The sequence below is a fragment of the Dromaius novaehollandiae genome, chromosome 2 (assembly GCF_036370855.1).
Source record: "Dromaius novaehollandiae isolate bDroNov1 chromosome 2, bDroNov1.hap1, whole genome shotgun sequence".
In the NCBI taxonomy this organism is placed as follows: Eukaryota; Metazoa; Chordata; class Aves; order Casuariiformes; family Dromaiidae; genus Dromaius; species Dromaius novaehollandiae.
In genome coordinates this window covers 107,117,377-107,140,319 of record NC_088099.1, presented here as the reverse complement: position 1 = coordinate 107,140,319, position 22,943 = coordinate 107,117,377, and the positions used below count along the sequence as shown (strand labels likewise).

Sequence of the window (22,943 nt, the reverse complement as noted above, 5' to 3'; positions counted from 1 at the left end):
ATGTGCCTGCTGAAGCCACTTCTCTAGGAGCCCCAGGCATCCTGGGCCTACAGTCTTTGTCATCCTGATCTCTGGTGCTCTCAATAATGCAGCAAGCCTTTGCTCCACCAAAGCATCACCTGTCTAGGTGAGTCGTGCCATTGCCTATCTGAAGTGACAGCCATCTTTGAGTACCAGCATCTTAACTGACTTCTCTTTCATCATCCATGTTAGAGAAATAACATTTTCGACAAGGTGTTGGGTTTTCCCCCCCCTTTTCTTTATTCTTTCCCCAGCTCCCCTTCACCCCTTAGTTAGAGCACCTGATCAAAAAATTATTTCTGACAAAGATTTCCTGCTCCAAATTAAATGAGCTCAAGGAGACGGAGCATTTTCATGCAGAAAGCAAGTGAAACGTTGATGTTGGAAGTTAATGAATCTGGTAGCAGAGAGAACATTTTTGAGACTGGATAATGTGATCTAACAGCTTTCCCTCTTCTTATCTGCCCTGTAAAGAATGTATGGAAGTCAGTTATGTGGCATGATTCTAACATCTGTCCTACCCCATAATGGTAATTTGTATAAGTAATGGAAACAGGTTAAATACTTCCATTCTAATGTTGCCAGCAGGGATGAAAATGAACATTTCAATGAAATAATCTTGACAGAGCAGGGAGAGGAGGAGTGGATGGACTGATTCATCTCTAGCTCTCTTTGGTGATCCGAACACTAATGAGAATGCTTGAATGTATAGTTTATCAGATAGAAGAAGAAGAGCAAGTAAATTTCTCAGATTAGAATCACTGTGAAAATACACCCGCATGCAAGCTGCTTCATTCTCCAGTTGCCAGCGTTGACTAATAATTTGCAGCATTCATTTTAAGGGGATGGGGGAGAGAAGAGAAGGTGGTGAAGAATCTTTTTGTTGGTTTTTAATGGGATGCCTTTAAGGGTTATCATTCAACCTGCTAGAAGCACAGAGGTTGTTCTTGTTACGGTACCTTATCTACTTTTTAAACTCATTGCATTAGAATTAGAGGGTAGGCAGTGCAAGTATTTTGCCTCCTATTTTGCTGCAATTATAAATGAAAGACACAAACCACTGTAGTAGGTTATTTGGTTGTCTGATAATCTGTGCTACTCCTCAGCCATTGTCATAACTAAGACATATTTTTCTGCTGTAGTGACTTTGTAGTATAGACACACACACACGCACACACACACAGATTTGTAGCATCTGTGCCATAATTTTTATGAACATTTGTATATACTAATATAGAAAATTCTGAAGTCCTCCAGCAGGCATGTTAACCTCTCACAATGTGAGATTTTGGATTCGCTTTTAAAAAACTCTCATGGAATTCTCATGGTATTCTGGAACCATATATGTAGATGTATTTCCCTCTCCCTGTCCCCCTCTCTCTCTTTTTTTTTTCTTTTTTCTTTTTTTTTTTTTTTTTGTGATGAGAGAGATGTGTGGCTATATGTTGTCTTTTCTATCTGTACTTCTTTGCCCAAGATGTGAAACATGTTCTTGTATGCATGCAGTGGAAGTCATTGCCAGCCTAGAGTGCAGTTTGTGCTAAGTGACAGTGTGGGTTGTGAAAACTTCTGCAGCTGCTGTCTGCTATTGGCTGGGTAAATAGCAGAAGCTGTGGAAATGCATCTGTTGTAGAAAGAAGAATGGTGAACGTTCATAGGGTACCATTATTGTTTAGTCCTAGAGTAGGCCCCGGTTCAGCAAAGAATTTTAGGTTTAAACCTGTACCAATTTGTTGAACCTGTTAAATACATATTTTAGTCTCATTAATTTCAGCATTTAATTGCTTTACTGGATTGTTGTCTTCAATACTTACGTGTTTTGCAAATAAAATTATTTATTTGGAGGATTTAAAATCAGGCCTTGAAATAGTTTGTTACATTTAATTTTGCAGACTGTTAAAAACAAAACTGTCATTACTTTTTGTCCTTTTTAAAATAATACATTCAATGCTGCATTGCTTTTTTAATGGAAAAGAATACCTCTGTAGAGACAGATTTCTTCCAAAGCACCAGTCTGAGGTAAAGAAAAGATCTTATGTGAGAATATTTATATTTTTAACCACATCCTTACCCTTTGGATCTCTGTCTGTTTTTTCAAACAATGGATGTATATTTATAGTGTAAATATTCTCACTGAAGCAAACGCAATGTGCAGTACTACTCACATGTACAATATATAGCGCCTCATGTCCACTTACATTAGAATGCACAGCTTTTAACACAGTTCAAAGATGACAGTATATCTGAGGGGAAACACTGACATCCAGAAGGCACATTTTATAGGCAAAAAATATTAGCAAGATTTAAAAAGAAGAAAAGAAATACAAACTGCTCCCCTAATTTTAGTTATGTTTTGTAATTTGAAGCTTTTCCCCTTTTTCCAGTGTGTGTTTGCCTGAGTCTTTGCATGTACATGTGAGAATAAAAAGAAAGGCTGACATTGTGTTCTGTAATTTCTCCTGCTTTAGATATAGTTTGTGTTGCAGGGGATCACTTCTTATATGTGCTTTTGATATTTCTGTGTGATTTCAGGACACATGTAAACCAGCAGATCCATCTTTGCAGACGCAGGAGTGTCTGGAGAAGATTGCTGCAATTTTTTGGTCACAGAAAGATACACTGTATGAAGGCTGTCCATTGATCTACCTATTATAGTTTAGGGAGATAATCTGAATCTCTCTCTCTTTTATTTGATGTAGAATAATATTGCTCGTCTCTGCAAGTAATTAGAACGTTTTTACTGTGTTGAAAATTCTAAAGCCTACTTATCTGTCAAATTTCTGTGGAGGGAATTTTGGTAAAACATTCATGTTTTTAAGAGTTAACATTCTTCATTTGCCATGCTTCTGTATTATCTCTAACAGAAACCTTTTGCAGTTAGAGAATTGCACTGACCTTGCAAAATACTGTATGTTGATTGTGTTACTATTTGTCTTACAAACATTAGTAGTATTGAATGGAAAGGTATTGTGTGTATCCTATGGTAACTAGAAGAGTTAATCAAAATCCCTTTGATTGCAGTGATAGAGATTAAACATTTCACATAAATTACTTCCTTTTTGGTTAACAAGCATTATTTCTGTGTGCCTATATATTTTAGATAACAACTATACAGGCATGTGGGTGTGTATTTCAAGTCAATTCACTTTTTATCAGAATCTGGCTCAAATTCTGAAATCATAGAAAATCAGAGTCCTGGCCGACTGTATGCATTTCTCTCTTATACTGCAGTGTACGTTGGTAAAAGAGTGAACTCAGTCTTGTAGTAGACTCAGCAAAATCTGAGACTAGGAAAGTAAGTGCAAGGTGGAGATTTCACCCTAACATTTGGTTTCTTTGCTTTGACAGCTTCGCACCGACCTTCCATACAATTTTAATGTTTCTTGTGTGATTTAACTCCTTTTGTTTTTTTGGAAAAGAAACCTCTCTACCAAGTGCAAAAGTACAAGATTGATACAGCAGGCCATCATAAATAAAGAGAAAAAAAGATATGCCAGTGACTCAACTAGAGTTTCTGCATAAGCAGATATTTAGATGCTTATATGCAGCAATTATAAAAATGTGCATCTTTGTGATTTAGAAAGAAGTAATGATGATATTAGCAGATAATTTGCATGGATTCTTGTAAAATACTCTATCAACTATGGCAACATTCTGCATCTTAAAACAATTTTGTGCACCTGTTTATTAAAAATATTGGGATAAGAAAATGAGTGAAAATGGGCGTAGTTCCATTGAGGTTAGTAGGAGGATAGCTGTTCCTAAAAGCTAGAACTGTAGGCCCCCTCACTTTTCAGCTCCTACTTGGTAACTGCTGATCATTTCTAACTTTTTTTTAAATAAAAATGCCAGATGGTAACCGTCCACTTCTATCCATTTTAGGCCTCAGGGTTTTTTATTTAGAAGTCATTTCTGAATCAGAAACCATATTCTGTAGCTGTCTGTTATTTGCCTTTCTGAAACTTCAAAATTTCTTTCTTTTGCTGTTACAAATGACTGGAAACAGGTGTGTTTAACGAGTGAGCTAAGAGATTTTAAACTGTAGCTGTGGTAGGAAATTCTGCTTGCACATGCAGAATTTAGGATTGCAGAGGTACCAGAATTATTGTGTTCAAATTCATGGAAAGTATTACAATGCTGGCATTATTGCAACACTATGAAGCTGACTGACTTCTTAGTTCTTTTATTATTTCTGTATTTTATTCTTTATTTTACACACTAAATGCATTTTTTAAGAATATCTTTTCTGGTTTTGTGATGCTTTTTCTGGTGTCTTCTTGGCCTTTGGCTCCAAGATGATTTTTTCTAGTGACTTCTATTATGCTTGGTCTTCTCCTCCTCACAAGTCCTTTTAAATGCACTTGAAAACACCTGAGGCTGAGGGACTCTATAAGGAATTGTGCCCTGCTTTACAATATTTTTTATAACTAAAGCCAAAATTATCTTCTGAAAAAAGTTGACACTTACAGGACAGATGAAGGATACAGTGGGCATTGTAAGGTACAGCATTACTTAAAACTAGAAGAGCTACTTTTCTATTTTCTCTTAAAATATCAGACTGAAGTAGTTTGGGACTACATTAGGACTATATTACAAAGGTGAATACAGAATGCAATACTGGCCATAATACTGTTATTTTTCTAAGAAAATTCTAAAGGTGTGTAAGAGAGTGTACAGTATTGCAATGAGAGAAGGTTCTGTTTTTCAAAAAAGAAGTTTTAGAATACATTAGCCACTGCTTATGAAAAGAAGCTCAGTTTGTACTTATTCCCTCCCCCCCAATCCAACAAAATCTCAACTTTGTTAACATGATAATACATATTTTCTTCCTATCACATAGGAGCAGAAATGGCTTTCTTTCAGTATTGTACCCTGCAAGGATATGGCTGACTTTTCAGCATGGCTTTCGACACAGTTCACCTGACATGGGAATTTTTTTTCTTCCATCTCTGAAAACTATTCACAGTTCATGTTTGTTTTCTACCTTGACTTGCTTACAAATGATCTACATTCTATTATCATAGTGATTTTTAAAGTGTCTTTTATAAAACTGGACGTAAATGTGTACAAGTATGTTTTCTACTGTGCAATGAAAGTGTACATTTATCACTTAGGTACATGTAAGCCACTTCTGTGAATTGGGCCCTTGGAGTAAATGTGTTTTGATGTAATGGCCATCTTTTCATGAATATCACATTTGCTAGTTTCAAAAATAGTTTGATGTAGATAAACACATAATTTGGTAAGATCATATAGTTTCATCAGGTGCCCATACAATAGCAAAGCTTGATATTTACTGTAAGTCAATAATGAAGCTGGGAGTGAGGTCTCAAGTTTTATGTTTGTTGCTTTTAAAAATTCATCTGTGACATTTACTTTTAGCTGCTGACTGCTGTTGTCAAAATGGTTAATGCAGCACCCACGTCATATCGTAACAGGAGGCAAAATATATGTCCTAGACATTTAGGAAAACAATCATAGCCTTGCTCCCCTTCTCACCGTATAGAAATGAGGGCTGTTCTACCCTCAGATAGACCCAGTACAACAAGCCACCAGGAGACCTTAGAACAATTGACCTGGTGCTTTTGCCAAGTATGGCTCCATTAGAGTCAGCTATCAGTGACATGGAAATGCCCTGGAGGCTGTGGCTCAAGCCCCTTTGCTACAAGACAGCCTTGAAGAGATGGAGTTGGTCCAGCCAGTGGTTGTGAGAGTCTGGGTCTGTGGGGCACAGGTCAGCTGTGCACATTGCATGCACATAATGCAGTAAATATACCTCAGTGCCAGCCCATTTTTTCAGTTGATGCGCACTGGTTTATAGATTCTTTGTTTGACTTTGTTTTTAACTCCATGGTATCTACTGTGGTCCTGGCCCATACTTTACTGCTGAAGTCAAAGTTTATTCTTAGATAGCCCTGACATCAAACTGTAGCCAGGACAAGATATGTCGATTTATAGGTGGAGTGTGTGAGTGATGGTGAGTTTGGTTTCTGGATGAATCTTTGAAATTTGGCATTATAGTTACTGCTTTTAGTACAAAAAACAGTGACAATGTAAAATGAGCATGTTCGATAACTTTGTCCTTTTTTTTTTATTCCTCCTGTATTTTAGCATATGTTCCTGAGGAGGAATTGAAAGCAGCAGAAATAGATGAAGACAGTGTGGAAGATGATGGGCTGTCTCTGGACATCCAGGAGAATGACTATTTGTGCAATGAAGAAGCGGAGATCAAGGAGGCTCAAAGCTACCAGAACTCCCCAGTCAGCACTGCAACTAATCAGGATGCAGGCTATGGTTCGCCGTTTAGTGAAAACAGCGATCAGCTGGCCCATTTCAAAAGCACTTCCTCTAAAGAAGAGAAGGAGGATCCTCAGTGCACAGACAATGTTTCCTATCCACAGGACAGCTTGGCACAAATAAAAGCTGTGTATGCAAATTTGCTTTCAGAGACTTGCTGGTCCAGTTTAGCTTTGGACTTAAAGAAATCCAATCCAACCACCAGCAACAACGGAATCAGTCAGAATGAAAACACCACCAATACCGACACCAATACCAATGCCCAGAGTACTAGTACCACCAGTACCAACACAAGTACCAGTACAACTACCAGTAATACTAGTAACAGTAATAGTAACAGTAACAGTGGTGGCTCAGGTTATGACTGGCACCAAGCTGCATTAGCTAAAACTTTGCAGCAGACTTCATCATATGGACTTCTCCCAGAGCCTAGCCTTTTCAGCACAGTACAGCTTTACCGGCAAAACAATAAACTTTATGGGTCTGTGTTCACCGGTGCTAGTAAGTTCCGATGCAAAGACTGCAGTGCAGCCTATGACACACTGGTGGAGCTAACAGTGCACATGAATGAAACTGGACATTACCGTGATGACAACAGAGATAAAGAAGCTGATAAGACCAAACGGTGGTCAAAGCCTAGAAAACGATCACTTATGGAAATGGAAGGCAAAGAGGATGCCCAAAAAGTGCTGAAGTGCATGTACTGTGGGCATTCGTTTGAGTCTTTGCAAGACCTCAGTGTCCATATGATAAAAACAAAGCATTACCAGAAAGTGCCTCTGAAGGAGCCAGTACCAGCCATCACTAAGTTGGTCCCTTCTACCAAAAAACGAGCACTTCAGGACTTAGCTTCACCTTGTTCACCTGAGCCAACAGGGATCACTGCAGAAGCTTCACTGGGTGAATCTGCAAAGGATCAGAAAACTGCCAACCCCTATGTGACTCCAAACAACCGCTATGGCTATCAAAATGGTGCTAGCTACACTTGGCAGTTTGAGGCACGCAAAGCCCAAATACTGAAATGCATGGAATGTGGCAGTTCCCATGACACTTTGCAGCAGCTTACCGCTCACATGATGGTCACAGGTCATTTTTTGAAAGTGACCAATTCTGCTTCTAAAAAAGGCAAACAACTAGTATTGGACCCTGTGGTGGAGGAAAAGATACAGTCTATCCCTCTCCCACCTACCAACCACACAAGACTACCAGCCTCCAACATTAAAAAACAACCCGATTCTCCAGTGGGCTCCACAAACTCGGAGGAGAAGAAAGACCCAGAAAAGGAAAAGGTGGTGGTCAGTGATACAGAGAAAAAGATTAAAGAAGAGAATGAGGACTCTACAGAAAAATTTGAGCCAACAACTTTGTATCAGTACCTCAGAGAAGAGGATCTAGATGATAGTCCTAAAGGCGGAATAGACATATTGAAATCTCTTGAGAACACGGTGACAACAGCTATCAGCAAAGCTCAGAATGGAGCACCTTCCTGGGGAGGGTATCCCAGTATTCACGCAGCTTACCAGCTCCCGGGAACAGTCAAACCCCTTCAGGCTGCAGTGCAGAGCGTTCAAATGCAGCCATCTTACGCCAGCAGTGTAAAATCACTGTCTTCAGAACACAATGCACTCATCCATTCCCCAGGCAGCCTCACACCTCCACCTCACAAGAGCAATGTGTCTGCTATGGAAGAACTGGTGGAGAAAGTTACAGGTAAAATCAGTGTAAAGAAGGAAGAAAAGCCTTTGGAAAAAGAGAAGAGTTCTCCAGTCAAACCCATGTCACCTGCTGCTAAAGAAAACAAAGACTTCCCCAAATCAGAGGAAATAAGTAACAAACAGCAGCAGAAAAAGAGCTCTGAAACAGATGTTCAGAAGGTCAAAAAAGATAGTCCAGCAGAAGCACATACACCAAATGGTACAGAGCCACTCAAAGCAAAAGTTGCAAATGGCTGTAACAATTTAGGAATCATCACGGATCATTCACCTGAGCCATCCTTCATTAATCCATTGAGTGCTTTACAGTCCATTATGAATACCCACTTAGGCAAAATTTCTAAGCCAGTAAGCCCCTCTCTGGACCCTTTGGCCATGCTGTACAAAATCAGTAACAGTATGTTGGACAAACCCATTTACCCAACCACTCCGGTCAAGCAGGCTGATCCTATTGACCGGTATTACTATGAGAACAGTGATCAACCTATTGATTTAACCAAGTCCAAAAACAAACCTCTTGTTTCCAGTGTGGCTGACTCTGCCTCTTCTCCACTAAGAGAGAGCGCCCTGCTAGATATTTCTGATATGGTGAAGAACCTCACGGGGCGTTTGACGCCCAAGTCTTCAACTCCATCTACTGTGTCAGAAAAGTCTGATGCTGATGGGAGTAGTTTTGAGGAAGCTCTGGATGAACTGTCGCCAGTACACAAGAGGAAGGGCAGACAGTCCAACTGGAACCCTCAACATCTTCTGATCCTTCAAGCGCAGTTTGCTTCCAGCTTGAGGGAAACCCCAGAAGGCAAATACATTATGTCGGATCTAGGTCCACAAGAGCGGGTACATATCTCTAAGTTTACTGGTCTTTCCATGACCACAATTAGCCACTGGCTGGCCAATGTGAAGTATCAGTTAAGGAGGACAGGTGGAACAAAATTTTTAAAGAACTTGGACACAGGACATCCTGTTTTCTTTTGCAATGATTGTGCCTCTCAGTTCAGGACTGCTTCTACATACATAAGTCACTTAGAGACACACTTAGGGTTTAGCTTGAAGGATCTATCAAAGTTACCACTAAATCAGATTCAAGAACAGCAGAATGTTTCAAAAGTCCTCGCAAACAAGACTCTGGGCTCACTTGGAATTTCTGAGGAGGACTTAGGCTCCACATTCCAGTGTAAGCTCTGTAACAGAACTTTTGCAAGCAAGCATGCAGTCAAACTGCACCTTAGTAAAACACATGGCAAGTCCCCAGAGGACCACCTGATCTATGTAACTGAGTTAGAAAAACAATAGCGTCCAGGTAAGCAGCCAGGTATGCAAGTGACCACAGGAACATTGCACTAAACCTCTTCATAGTACTGCACTAGGCCTGACCTGAGCCTCTGAAATCAGTCTTACTTTTGTTGCTGAACTGCCTATCTGGACCTTGGTTTTTCTTACACTTATTTTGTAGTTATATTTATATGCTCTTTGTCTGATCTGTGCATGGTTATTTTTTGTTTTTGTTTTTATTTTTTGTGAGTCAAAGTCTGACCTTTATTTTCAACATCTGTCCTTGATGTTAAGCTATCTTTTGTAGAATATAGTGGGAGACACTATTGAGAGACATTAATTTAGCTGTAAAGAAAGACACAAAGAACAATGATAAAAAGACATCCTAAAATTACAAAGTTGCCATGACAATAAAGGTCACAGAACCTGGTAGTGTCAAGTTTTAACCCTCTGAGGACTGTAATAGCATTTCTGTGCCTTTCCCAATGACTAAACAAGTAAATAAGGAAAAACAAAACAAAAAAGGCTTAAAGGCATTTCATTCAAATAAAAGCTGTGTCAGAAACAAAACTTATTTTTTTTTAAATGAATGAGCTTTTCTTTTTAATGCAGAACTGGTTTGTGAAGAAATTGTGCATGCAGTCCTTGGAAGAAGGAGAGCTGTGTAGTACTCAAGGGGTTAGGAAGCCACAACTGTATAAGTTAAATGATGATAATGATAATAATAATAAAAGCAAACCAAGTTGCCACTATGCCCAAAACCTCTGGATGCTGAAAATTGCCACTTTTTGGCAAAAAAAAAAAAAAAAAGTATGCAAGCTGTTATTTAAAAGAAATGTAAAAATGCTCTTTTTTCCTTCCTTTCTTTTCTTTCTTTTTTTTTTTGTTTCCTGTAAAATACTGCAGTTTATAGTTATTTACAAATGTTAAGCTTTGGTACAAGCTGACCTTTCTATAGTGTGCTGCATTGGTAAATGAAAACAAAACAAAAAAATGGGGAAAATGTTGGATTCTGTTCCTTGTAAATTGCCAGCATCAGCTTAAAAAATACATGTTACATATCGTACCATTTTAAACTGTTCAACTTTCTTTGTACCTTCTGGCTGTATGCTTTCTCTTTTAACTTTTTATATTGTCATTTTATATTCGATTTCTGTGTATATAATGTAAAACCACACTTTTTGAATAAAATTTAGTTCCTGCAGCTTGATATAAATAGAGAAATTTTACTGGCACCTGCATCTTTCGAGATGTATGTACTTAAAGGAACTATCTGACAAAAAAAATAAAAAAAAAAATAAAGCAAGCAATGCACTATGAATTATACATTTTGATGTTTTATCATTAATATTGTACAGTACATTTTGATTCACACAATTAAATCCACTGTTTTCTCAAGTGTAAAATAAACCCACATGCAGTTCTTGATTTACATACATTGTCATGTCGTCATTATTTTGCCTTCGAGGTGTTATTTCAGTGGTAAGAGGTATCATTTATGTAATCAGCCAACAAAATCTTTTTGAAATCATCTCTCACAATCTGTATGCTGACATGTTTCATTCTAAACCATAATACTAATAACCTTTTAAAAGAGATTTGCAGTAGATACATACTCCGAAAGGTACAAGATCTTTGGGGCTTTATCAGTTAGTGGTGGGCAATCTATTTATCGCTGGAGTTTAAGAAGGGAGCTGCAAAGGTTTTTGCTAAATTAATCTTCCGATGCTGTTTGACTGTAGTTGTAGTCATTTTCTGTGTGCATTCAAAAACCATCTCCTCCCTTCTTTCTCAGGCAAAACACCTTTTGATTTCAACAGTTACATAGTAAGATGTTGTGGCTTCTGCCCCTGTAGTCTGTTGAATACTATGGTGCTTGCCTTTCTGGCAGCGGTGAAGACCTCTGAGACTTTGACACCAGTTTTTACTTACAGTACAAGAAGACAGACCTGTGTTTCTCTGTACTTTTTAAATATTACATTTTGAGGTAAGCTGAGTGCTATCAGGTGTTTCCCTTAATCTTTATTTCTGTTCTGTTGAATGCAGATGTCATTTAGAATGTAAAAAAGAGCTGTCAGAGCCTTCAGTACTCTATCTCCTGAGTGCTTTGACAGTTACAGTGTATGAAAGCCTGCGATCTGCTATCCATTACACTTTTTGGAGGGGCTATTAAATATGAGGACCTAGCGGGGTTTGCTTTCACATAGTATTAGTGATACTGTTGTGGTATATATGCTTGTATGTACATATTTATACTTATGCTCCTTCTTCTCAGTTCTTCTGAAAGTGTTTTAAAATACAGTATATCTTCTTCCACATACAGCACAATTCTATTTTTAATCTTTAGTTTATTTACAGCCCCAGAAATAGCCATGCATTGTTCTGTTTCCTGCGAGAGCCTAGCAGGTCCAGGTCAGCAATGTTTACATATTATTTCTACTAGTGCAGGAAAGTGCCATGAGGCTTTTAAAATGTCCCTTACTTTCTTCATTGGTAAATACCTACGTCCTTCAGGGGATCTAGCCACTGAGACATTTCAGTTCAATTACTGGATGATTATGTACTTTGGGCCCAAGGGATGGTGAGGAAGGGTAACTGTGGCAGTAATACTGAGTCTTTAAATAATAACCTTTTGAAGTTTTGTTTTGTTTACCATAGGCCTGCAAACGTGATTATAGGATATGCTGTCTTACTTTGCAGTAGTGGGTGAAAAGGTTGAAAGGGAGAAATAATAGCTCTAAAGTGGGTTTGAATCTAATGTAAATCCATTAAAACTCATTTTGAAACATGGCATGTAAAGTGAGTTCTCAGCACCAGGTGACTCCCTTGAGAGGTGTTTATGACATTGCTAAATCCGTTCAGTTCTGATAGCTTCAGAATTGGACAATCACTCATCATCCATGCCACTGTCTGAAGAAAGTCCATTTAGAATAAAGTAGCAGTTTTATCTGGCAACTGTGCTGATGTAACACTTTCTAAGACTGAAATATAAAGTGGACGAAAATTTGAGTGCTCTAATGTTTTATTTGCTTAACAAAAAGAAGCATGGAGAGAATATGATCTTTAATCTTTCTTTTTGCAGCTTTTGTTTGCATATTGTGTTTCTGAATAAGTTCCTTTTTTTACATTGAGCACAATTTGTTAAAACTATGTTATTCTTTTCCTTGAAATTTGTTTGCAGGTAAATTTCCTCTTTATTGCAGTAACGTTTCAACAAAAGTAAGTTTTTGCTATTCTAATAGTAGGTGCTAAAGCTACTACGCAGAAGTGACCACATAACCTTTCAGGATTGCTCTTGAAGAAAAGAAGTGTAAGAGCATCAAAACCCGTTGGATGTTCTGTAAGCGTGTATACTTATTTTGTGACATATTCAAAATCCATTGTACCTGTTTTTTTCCAAAGGCCTGTACGGCCACATTTTTCTGCAATACATTGTGATGTTTACATATTTGCTTGTACCTGTTCTTTGAGGGGAAAATACTGGTTTGTGTGTTTCACAGGTTTGATTTCTGCTTCTGTGCATTTTTCTGAATTGCTGTTTTGAACCTGATGCAAACGGTTGCAAATCTGGGAGATCTGTGTATGGATAACGGTAGACCTGAATGAAATGAAGTTTTTTCTTTTAATAGCATTTGGTTGGATATTCACTAATGTCTTCTGCAACATAACTTTGTTATGATTTTCTCTGGGTAATTTTGCATGTAATAATGACACCAGACATAATCTGTCCTCCTCATGGAGGCCACTAAAATACAATTGCAATCAAGTATAAATGCATAAAAATATAGGTATTATCTTGCTTTAGACTAATTAACGCACAGTGGATCAGCTTTTGTCTACAATTTACAAATCCATCTCAAATTTGAGCACGTTAGATTCTTTAAAATAATATGTCAGGGGTCCTGGTTAGGAGGTGTCTAAGGAGAGGCCGGTTTCCGTGTGGAGTGTTCTAGCAGCTCCATAGATGTTGGTCTCCTGGCTGATTCAGTATCGAGTTACTCTCCCAGCATGAAAGTAGCAGGAAGTGGGATTTTACTATCTGTTCACTAAAATTTAGAACAGGGTCTTTTTTTGTCCATGTATGAGAACAGAATGCTAACCCCAATTTACTGGCCAGATACTAATTTTGATAATTTGACTCTTCCAAATTTTTATTTTCCCTGCTGTTCTGATTGAGTTCCTTCACATTGTGTTTCATTTTGCTTTATGCAGTGTTTTTCTTCACCATTGTGTAATCACCTTCATCCTGCAGAGAGCTGTAGAGGTCACATTTTGTTAGCCTTTTGGGATGAAAAATGCTCTTTTAAGTAAAAGATGATATTGTAATTCAGTGAAAACACTGGTATTCAAAACTGAGTGTGTTGTGAAAAAGGAGAATATTTTACAAGTCTGTTTAAATGATACAGGTTATCTAAGGTTAGCGTCATTTGAAAAAAAATATTTATCCAGCACCTTCATTAGCTTTGCTTTTGACTAGCAATGTAGCAAACCCAATTTTAGAATAGTTTAACACCAAGAAATCAGAACAGCAAACACTGATACATGGCTAATGGACCTTTTCACTTTCAGGCAGCCAACATTAGAGTAGATGGTGAGTTTAAAAGCTTTAGACCTGATGAGGAACTCTAGTTATTCTATCATGAAGATGACTTTTTTTTTTTACACTCCTCTCTTCAGTCCTGACTAGTGACCTACTGAACCAGGATCAGCATAGTCAATAAGTGTCTAGTAGGTTTTAATCCAAATTACTGTAGTTGGTACCTCTATTTTTCCCTTCTCTGTTAAAATATAATGTTCAAATTTGGTTAGTCATGGCCCAACTGTCAGGTTTTTAATGTTTTTTATTTCTGGATAAACAACAATTTGGGGGAGGATTAGCTGCTAGAATTATTTATTCTTTTACAAAAGCATTTCTCTAGATTGTTCAGGGTGTAATGGAAGGACCATCAGTACCCAATTTTAAACAAAATTTATGTAGTGATAGTGTTCTGTATTTCCATCCTGAATGATTATGTCTGCACTGTCTGAAGAAGGAGGGTAAAGCTTGCTGGGTTCCTGACCAGGCTTGTCAGATGTAGGACGTCTATAGCTTAATGCCATACAGCCACTCTAGTAGGGTTGGCTAAAGTCTGGTTGCCCGCAATCCATCTGCTTTTGTAGAAGGAGTCCAGTGCAGATTCATTTTCTCAGAATAGCCTCCATGATGAAACCTTAAGGGCTGATCAGCCATATGGGGCAAACTCATCCATAGTGCAATTTAGGAGCAAATGTGAGCCAACCTTGAGGGTCACGCAGGTGGAGGTGGTCTCTTTTGGCTGACATGACAGCTTGTCGAAAGCCTGCTCCTTAGAGTGTGTACAAACTGAAGTCAGTATTTGAGCTTGTCTGTGAAGTACAAAAGTTGAGTGGTACCCATAGTTCCTACCCAAAAGATGACACACATAAAGGTGGGATCCCAGAGAGCAGCTTGCTGAAAATCATAGTCAGGAACAGTGCCCAAATCTCTTGACTAGCAGGCAGGGGCCTAGCCACCAGAGCATGCTCTCAGGCACAGTTCCTTTCTCCCCAGAAGGTTTATAATCAACATAAGGCAAGCAGTTAAGTTCAGTCCAGTAGAATCTGAGGCAGAAGATCCAATGGCTAAGTGTGAGCAGTTTGTTTCAGATAACACTGCTAGTGGACTAGTGGGTATTAAATCAGTTTGGCAAAATGCATTAACCTGCCAGCTGGCAATTCCGTTTCATTATATCATACTGTGTATCGTCATGCTCAAAATCCCATCACCCTTTGACATTCCTTTTCAGAGTAGCTTGGATATTCGACTGCATAGTGCCGGGATCAAATATTGGTCCTGCTGAATTATTTGAAATCATGAGTTCTTATATTTTTGAATGGCATGATACATTGCTCTATCTTGGAAATGGACATAGTCTTCTTCAGATCTAGACACAGATTGGATCACATACCATTTGCCATCATTCGGCAGCTAGCGGAGACCATTACTGTAAAATCCTGAAGACTGCTCGTGGAATTAAGACCCAGTTAGGAAAAAATGGGTTTTCTGCTGCGCACACCTCCCCCCTGAACCCCACCCCGTAATACTGCATATTGTATTTGGATGTACAAAAAGATTATGCTTTAACCTGAACATTTCTGGGTAGCAATGTTCTGTTAAAACTAGCATTTTTCTTCAAGTCCTGATTATACTTAGTTTATCACTGTGAAGTTCCAACACGTAACATCTTATTTGTTGTCATGGAAGCAGTGTTACAAGCTCAGTGTCAAGAACATCCTCTCCCCCCACCCCAGCCTCCAACATAGCAAGGATAACTAACTGGCAAAGTGGCTCTGCTAGTCACCATCTTTCTTCAAGGAGGATGAGGGGCACTGGGTGGGAAAGGAATGGGGCAGTTGGGGAATTTGATCTTGATGAAAGGGTGCTAAATTTTTTTGTTTCTGGATAACCTCTACACTTCAACTTATGCCCTGGAATACAAAAAGTGGCTCTTGAAAATGCAGCCTTTTGGCTGCAGAGTTTTTGGCATCTCATTGCTTAGTGCTCATAAAGGTGAAGAAGCTGTGTAGTAGATCATTTCTGTTCATCACAGGTTAGAGGGGAAAGCTACACCCATTGTAGGTAAGGCATGAGATTCATTAATGATTTTTCTCACTGAGGTAAGTCACTCCACTGGCATTTTCATTCTGTACTTTTTTTCATTTCAGACTAAACAACTTTGGAAGCAATTTAAGCCAAACTGGAAAAAGCCACTTTTGTTCTGTAGTGAGAAAAACTGCCCAGGGCTGCTGTGACTGGAAACCTGCTTTACTGTACCAGTGTAACTATAGTGGTTTAACTGGAAAAGTCTCCCTGTAAACAAACTCTAAGATTATTAATGTGCAAATTCTGTAACCACTGCAGCCCCAGACACTGCCCCAAATTGGTGTATTGCTTGGTAGTCCAAGGTCAAACAGACTCAGCATGTTTGCAATGGGTGCAGTGTATTAATAATTATATATAGTAGTATTCGAGTGTGTAGCATGATGATAAAATGGTTCAAGAATGCACTGTATAGCACATTTCTTTTTGCAGTCATGTGTGTCTTTATATTCAAGGGAGAGCTGCATTCTTAGCTGCCTTCAAAGTGCTGTCTTGCTAAAGTTTGTGGCATTTTGCATTAACTCTCCTGTTTCTCATTGCTACTTTTCTGTGGTGGGATAATGCAAAAAATTAAATAGCTTAGCTCTAAAAAAGACAGCAGGTCTAGACTTAACATTGCATGGTGATCCTCCGCCCAACTTTTGGAGATTGGTGAGTGTCATATTTCACATTTTTTTTAAGTGTACTTTGACAACTGGGAATCTGGTAAAGTGCAAAGAAGAAATAGGACTGAGAAACACGTAAGAACACAGTCTAATGATCCACTGCTATCAAAGGGAGAAAAGCAGCAAGAAAAAGAATCGGATCTTGAAGATCCACTGTGAGAAGAAGGAAAAGATAGGAAAGTAATTGATAAGAGAATAATTGCTATTAGCAAGAGAGGAGGCAAGGGATTTTGAAAGCTAGGACTGAGAGGACTGAAAACAGAAAGCCTGGAAGTCTTTCCCTGTTGGGAAATACAAGGGGACCTAGCCAGGTAAAGCTCAAAGGAACTCTGTGCTGAGAGATGTGAGCGTGCCTGAGTGATGTTCGGGAGGCTCTCTGCCCTGTTGCGAACGTCATGGAATGAGGAGGCTGAATATGTTTCAGGAAGGAAACGAGGTTTTATAGTGGACAGATGAAGTATTTAATGTAAAGACTTCACAGTTTGAGAGTGAGGATTGTCTGTTCAGAAGTTGAAGGGTCATAGTGAGGGAAAGATAAGGAGAGAAGCCTGTGCAAAGAATCTCAGTGAAATGTGGTGATAAGTGCGACTTACCTAGTGTTGCAGAAGACAGGGAGAGGAACAGCGAGGAAAGCTTTGCATGGGGGGAATTTGACAGCTGTTTCATTGTTATTGCTTTTTTTTTCTCACTTACATCTTTCTAAGAACAATAACTACATCAATTTTTATTGCAATGGCAATCAGGTCCAGGGACCTGAGTATGCTGGTTGCTGTAAAAGCAGATAGTAGCAGAAGTTACCATCTAATTTAAGACAAGACATAACAAGTGTGTATAAAAGCAATCAGAAACAGGGGAAAAGGTGGTGCAATTTCATAGACTAGCTATGGGCATAAATTAAGGCTTGTGAGTCATTTAATTTTTAAAGACATTATAATAGATATGTTGCAGTCTCTACTGGCCATCCACCCAGCTGCTCTCAGTTGGTAACCTCCCGATTGATATCTGGGCATCATTTTAAATGAGCTCTTAAGGCTGAGTATCAAGGGAAGGTATTTATAGTTTCAGCAGGGTGGGTTGATAGCTATTCCAACCCCAGATGGGAATTGGATTACATGACAGATCAGGCTGCTTTCCAATTTTATCCAATACTAACGATAAGGCGGAGTGTGTGGGGCGGGGGGGGGGGGGTAGGAGGACAGCTGTAACTGTAGGGTTAAAGATCCTAATGCTTTAAAGAGAATGTCTAAAAGAAAATTTCTTTCTGAAATAATTTATGGAAATGCCGTGCTCTCTTTGAAGGTTCCATGTCACTGCATGGCACTACGCAATGTTCTCTTTCTTCACCTGTCAGGCAGGGACCACCTCGAAGAGTCTCACTGCTGATTACTAGTTAATTGTCATTAATAAGTGACAACTGACATTATGGGGGCTTAATGCAGAGAGAACAGAAAAGAGCCACAGATATTCTAATGAGCTGACTCCTACGTGCCCTCTATTGTTGTCGAAAATGAGGAGCTGTCGTCATTGTTCAGGAGATGGGCTTCAATTGCTCTGGAAAAATATTCTCTTTTAATTTCTTTATGCATAGATAATTCCTGGTGCATTCTCTCTCCCTCTCTCTGTCTGTCTCTCTTTCTCTCTCTCTCTCTCTCTCTCTCTCTCACACACACACACACACACACCCCTTTCTGCGAACACAGTGAAAACTTCCACTGACAGTGTACAATATGTATTAAGCCACAGTAAAGCTTTGATTTAGATACACACATGTGTGTGAACATATGTGTACACAGACTATCTATACATAAATCTTCAAGATGGTTAATTTATTTTAAGAATGAGAAAAAGGGTGGGCAGGGAGAGCTTCATTAAGAAAAGGAAAGAAAACAGGATGGTCAAGATTATATGAGCTGATGTTTTAAGTTAGAAACAGGGAAGTCCTGGTCTGTTGCTAGTGTGAGGAATTTTGAAATTATGGTAATGAGTGCACACAGATTTTCAGATACAAGTACCTAAAATTAGGCCTTTGCTCTTAATTTAACTAGTAGCTAAATAACTTCGTGATTCTCAAAACTGTCAAACAGCCAGGAGCTCCCTGGGAGGTGGTGGTGGCTGTGGATGCTCCACACTGACTGCTGAAAATCAAATTCATTTTTTGCGCACTTTCTGAAAATCTCAGCCAGCAGAGGGCAAGACGTTTGGGGGAGATGATATAATTAGGCACAAAACTCTTGGTTGCATTTCCAGAGAGTTTTTTGAAAACTATAATTTCTGTGTTTTTTCAGCTTACACCAGACAAGTATGATCAATATAGGATAAACTGACTTCTGAACAATGCTGGATGAGATGTATATAAAAAAAGAGAAACTTTCTTACTTCGCATATTTGGGATAAGCAGAGTTGCTGAGGGTGCTGTGTGCTGTCAATCACCACTGAGAGCCTCTCCAAAACTCAGGAGATCACCAGTGACACTTGAGTTAAAAGTTTAGGTGAAATGAACTGAGGCTAGCAGAGTTGTTATGATGACGCTAGCTTCTCCTACCAATTTTGAGGCAACACAGTCACCAATATCAAATCTCTGAGTATGGCCAGTACTTGAGGTCTAAATTGTAGAAGAGGATTTTTCTATTTTTACCAATAAAAATCCAAGAGTTTCCATTCTGCAACAGTAGATTGCATGTCTGTGCTAACATTTAAGGTTATGTGGGTTTGTCTGAGAAGTGGCTTATCCAGTGTCTTTCAACTTCCTGTAAAAAGGAGAGAGCCCATCATTTTAAACAGAATTTTATTTCCATTGCCTACCTCAAGTTTAAAACTCAAGACTCACAGAAGACAAAATGAAAATGAGATGCCTCTCTTATATTGTGCTTGGAGCGAAGACATTCATTAGCATTCTCTGTCTTACTGCCTGCCAAGGCCCAAACAAAAGATAGTGTGGAACAATGGCCTGAAATGAGGGACACAACAGAAGCAGCAGTGCAGGAAGCCTGCCATTTCCCATGATTCGGGGACCTGGAGCCAATATATATAGTGGCTTGAGCATATGTGTGGAAGTGCAAAACCGATGATGGTAGGTCATCATTTTGTTTTCTGCTGGGCTTCCCATTGAAGTCAATGAATACTATGTCTTACATTCCCATAGCACAGTTTGATGGATTCTAATTCCCAGCTCTGTATGTGGCCTTGGAGATGACCTCTCTGTGGCTGAATTTACCTAAGAGATAAGATAATGCCTCTATGGCAGAGAAGGAGCATACTGTAATCTGTCCTGAAAGCATTTGTAATAGTGTGTCGACATTTCTTGACATTGCCAGTGTCTTTTCTGTTACTGCACTGTCTTTAACATTTTCTTTCGGAGAAGGCAGTTGAAAAGATCACAGTCCGAGCCATTGCAGTTCCTGAGGCAAGAGGTCAGCTTGGTGCTCTTTGTGGTACTCCTCTACCTTCTTACCCTCTGGATTAGGAAGCTCCCACTGCCCATCAGTAAGCTCAGACTAGGGTCACAGCTGCCAGGGTAGTTTCATATCCAAATCTATCACAACAGCTGCTACTGTCCTCGTACTTCTTCCCTTCTTACTTCATTTCTAGCTGTAGCAAAACAGTGTTGGCAGCTTCTGGGAACTTCTGTGCCTCCTGGACCCCAGCAAATCTGATTTTGGTTATGGGTGATGTCAGCTGAAGTTATTACGCTGATTGGAATGGGTAGAAGTTAGGGCCTTAGGTAGACTGGGTGTTTTATTGCTTAATACCGTTGATCTTATTAATGGTACTGGAATGTAGCAAAAACTGATGGACTTGTTCCTGAATAGAGTCATGGCCTTCTTTTTAGAGTCCTGTGGCATAAACTTTAACAATTGCTCTCCTGCCCTATGCACTTTTTCCTTCTCGAATGACAGTCATTAACCTTATTGTCGTTGTGTATGTGTTCTAGAGATTGTCACTCAAGATCTTTTAGACCTTTTAGCAAACACTGTTAAATTACTACAACCCTGGCTGTGGTATTCTTCTTTAAATAATTTACAGTCATTAAAATGACATCAGACTATCTCCAGTTCTGCCATTCTTTCCAGTTGCTGTCTCTCAGATGTCTTTGTGGGATGAAGGCAAAGCTGAGTCTATAATGATGGATGCCCCTTACAGAAAGTGGTTTAGAATAACCCAGAACAGACAGCAAAACCAGAACTGGAGATAGTCTTATCTTACTTTTAGAGCTGTAAATTATTTAAAGGAGCGCTCCAGCTCCAGGAAACTGAGGTTACAGCAAATACTAAGCTTCCTGTATGGCTATTTTTCTTGTGTCAGGTGGTGTGGCAGAGTTTATTCACAGGCATTCAGGGGCTGTGGAAATAATCAGCAAATGAGCAAAATATTTCATTTTCTTTTGCTGTTTCTCATGTCAGATTTGTAGAGAACTGAGGTCTGAAGTTTAGGGCCCTTCATATTGAATTCAGGTCCATAAAAATCCCCTTGATGGCTAGAAAATGTGCTGAACTAATAGGTGCACTGTCAATAGAGATTATTAGGACTTCACAAAATGCTCCGAGTAACAACATATCATTTATCTAATCAAATGCAAGATGGTCCAGTCCAGTGATTGTTAATAAATAACTAACTCAAGAAACAACATGATGAAGTTGTGCTACATGAAGTGCTCAGTGATTGCTTGTGCAGTCTATCTTGCTCTGGCTGGCATCCGCTCTTCTTTCCCCACACATCCTTGCTTGATATATAAAATATACACGAAAAGAAGCTAGGATAACAAATACATATATCTGCTGCCAATACTTAAGAGGAAGCTTCTACATTATTTTGGAGGGGGCTGCTTGATTGAATCAAGTGATAGGAGAAGGGGAGAGGGTGCTGCAGTTCCTGGGCTCCTCTCCCATGTGTCCTCCATGAGGAGCAGTGAGAGAGAAGGTGGCCGCTCTGGAGAGCGGGTCAGAGAGGCAGCTTCATTTAGCCCCCTGGAGTCCACATCTCTTTTTTGCCTGTACTGGCAACTATGCAGGCTAAAATACAGCTAGTTTTTCCCTCTCTGCCTTCCCCGGGTCAGCGGTGAAGCCTCCAAAGACATATGCAGCCGTCCTCTTTCCAGGGAGATGCCTCCAGGATCCTTTGGTCACAAGAGGGCATGTGGACACCCCCTGATCCACGAAGCACAAAATCCTGCTGTCTTTAGTAGCCAACATAGAGACAGGGAGGAATAGGAAAAAAAGAATCGCTAAGAGAACTGATTGTTCATATCAAAGCGTTAATTTCTAGAATTTAGAGGTGGAAAAAGTGTGGCTTTTGTTCCTGTAATAACTTTTGCCTTTGGTTTCTTTTTAATATTATGCTGATGCTAAGTAGGTAAAAATCATATTCATTTGTGAAAAAGCATTTTTAACATACTGTATATAACAATATCAGGAGATGGGGGTAGAATTTCAAAGTGGTACTTTTCTTTAGTTCCTTCCCTTTCAGTAGCTGTTGTTTTGATTACTCTATGCCTTAGGCTATCATTAGAATCTTTTTGTGTGTGGAAGTATTAAGTCCATAAATATGAAAATAAGCCTGTAATTGACCCATAGACTGAATTTATTTCCATTAGATTCTTCTGCTAGTATAAAAAGCACAAACTGGAGGAGTGATATTTATGTGTGTATGAAGCTCCTCAGCACTGATGGTATATCATATATTTGATAACAAGGTTATGCCCTTAAAGGGACAACTCAGCAAGACAGGGTGGGGAAAACAGGTGTCTTATTTTAATTTTGAAAGCAAAATTGGGTACAGCCATAAAATACATGCACAGCACATACCATTATTTTGATTAATCAGACTGCTAGAGATCAGCTTATAATGAAAGCTGAGCAGAATGTCCCAATCAGTCTCGTTAGATACCTCTGCAAACACCTGGAGAAAGGCAGACAATGGAGGGTACTTTGGAGCTGAGAGGAGCTGAGTGATCGACTACTGAAAACACCAGGGTTGCCACACCTGCTTTTGTGCTTTAGCAGAGCTGTACAGTATGTGGGGAGGTTTCTCAGTTAACTGGAACATAAAGCTCAGCTGCCTTCTGGGGAGGTTATGTGCTGCTGCAGTGCCCCATGCATCATGCCTAATATTCCAGTTGTTGCCTCTGCTTGTAGCCACAGCTGTAGTTCTGCTGAGCTACTACATAAAGTTTTCCAGGGTTGTTGCTGTTTTTTTTTTTTTTCCCTTCTGGATTTTTCCACCTTCCCATTGTGTGAAGGGGCCATATGGCACAGCTATTACATCAGGACTTGCAGGCAATTCCCATTCAGACATTACACTGAAGTAGGGCTGCACTTTGAA

The 22,943-nt window shown here is 39.3% G+C and overlaps 1 protein-coding gene across 1 annotated transcript in view; it reads left to right on the top strand.

Moving 5' to 3' along the window:
* TSHZ1 (teashirt zinc finger homeobox 1) overlaps positions 1–10,734 on the top strand; it is a 56,193-nt gene extending 45,459 nt beyond the window's left edge. Inside the window, exon 2 of the mRNA XM_064507123.1 lies at positions 6,133–10,734. Within this exon, the coding sequence (XP_064363193.1) occupies positions 6,133–9,323 (3,191 nt within the window). The 3' untranslated portion in view covers positions 9,324–10,734. The remainder of the gene's footprint in view (positions 1–6,132) is intronic.
* Positions 10,735–22,943: the final 12,209 nt, after the last annotated feature.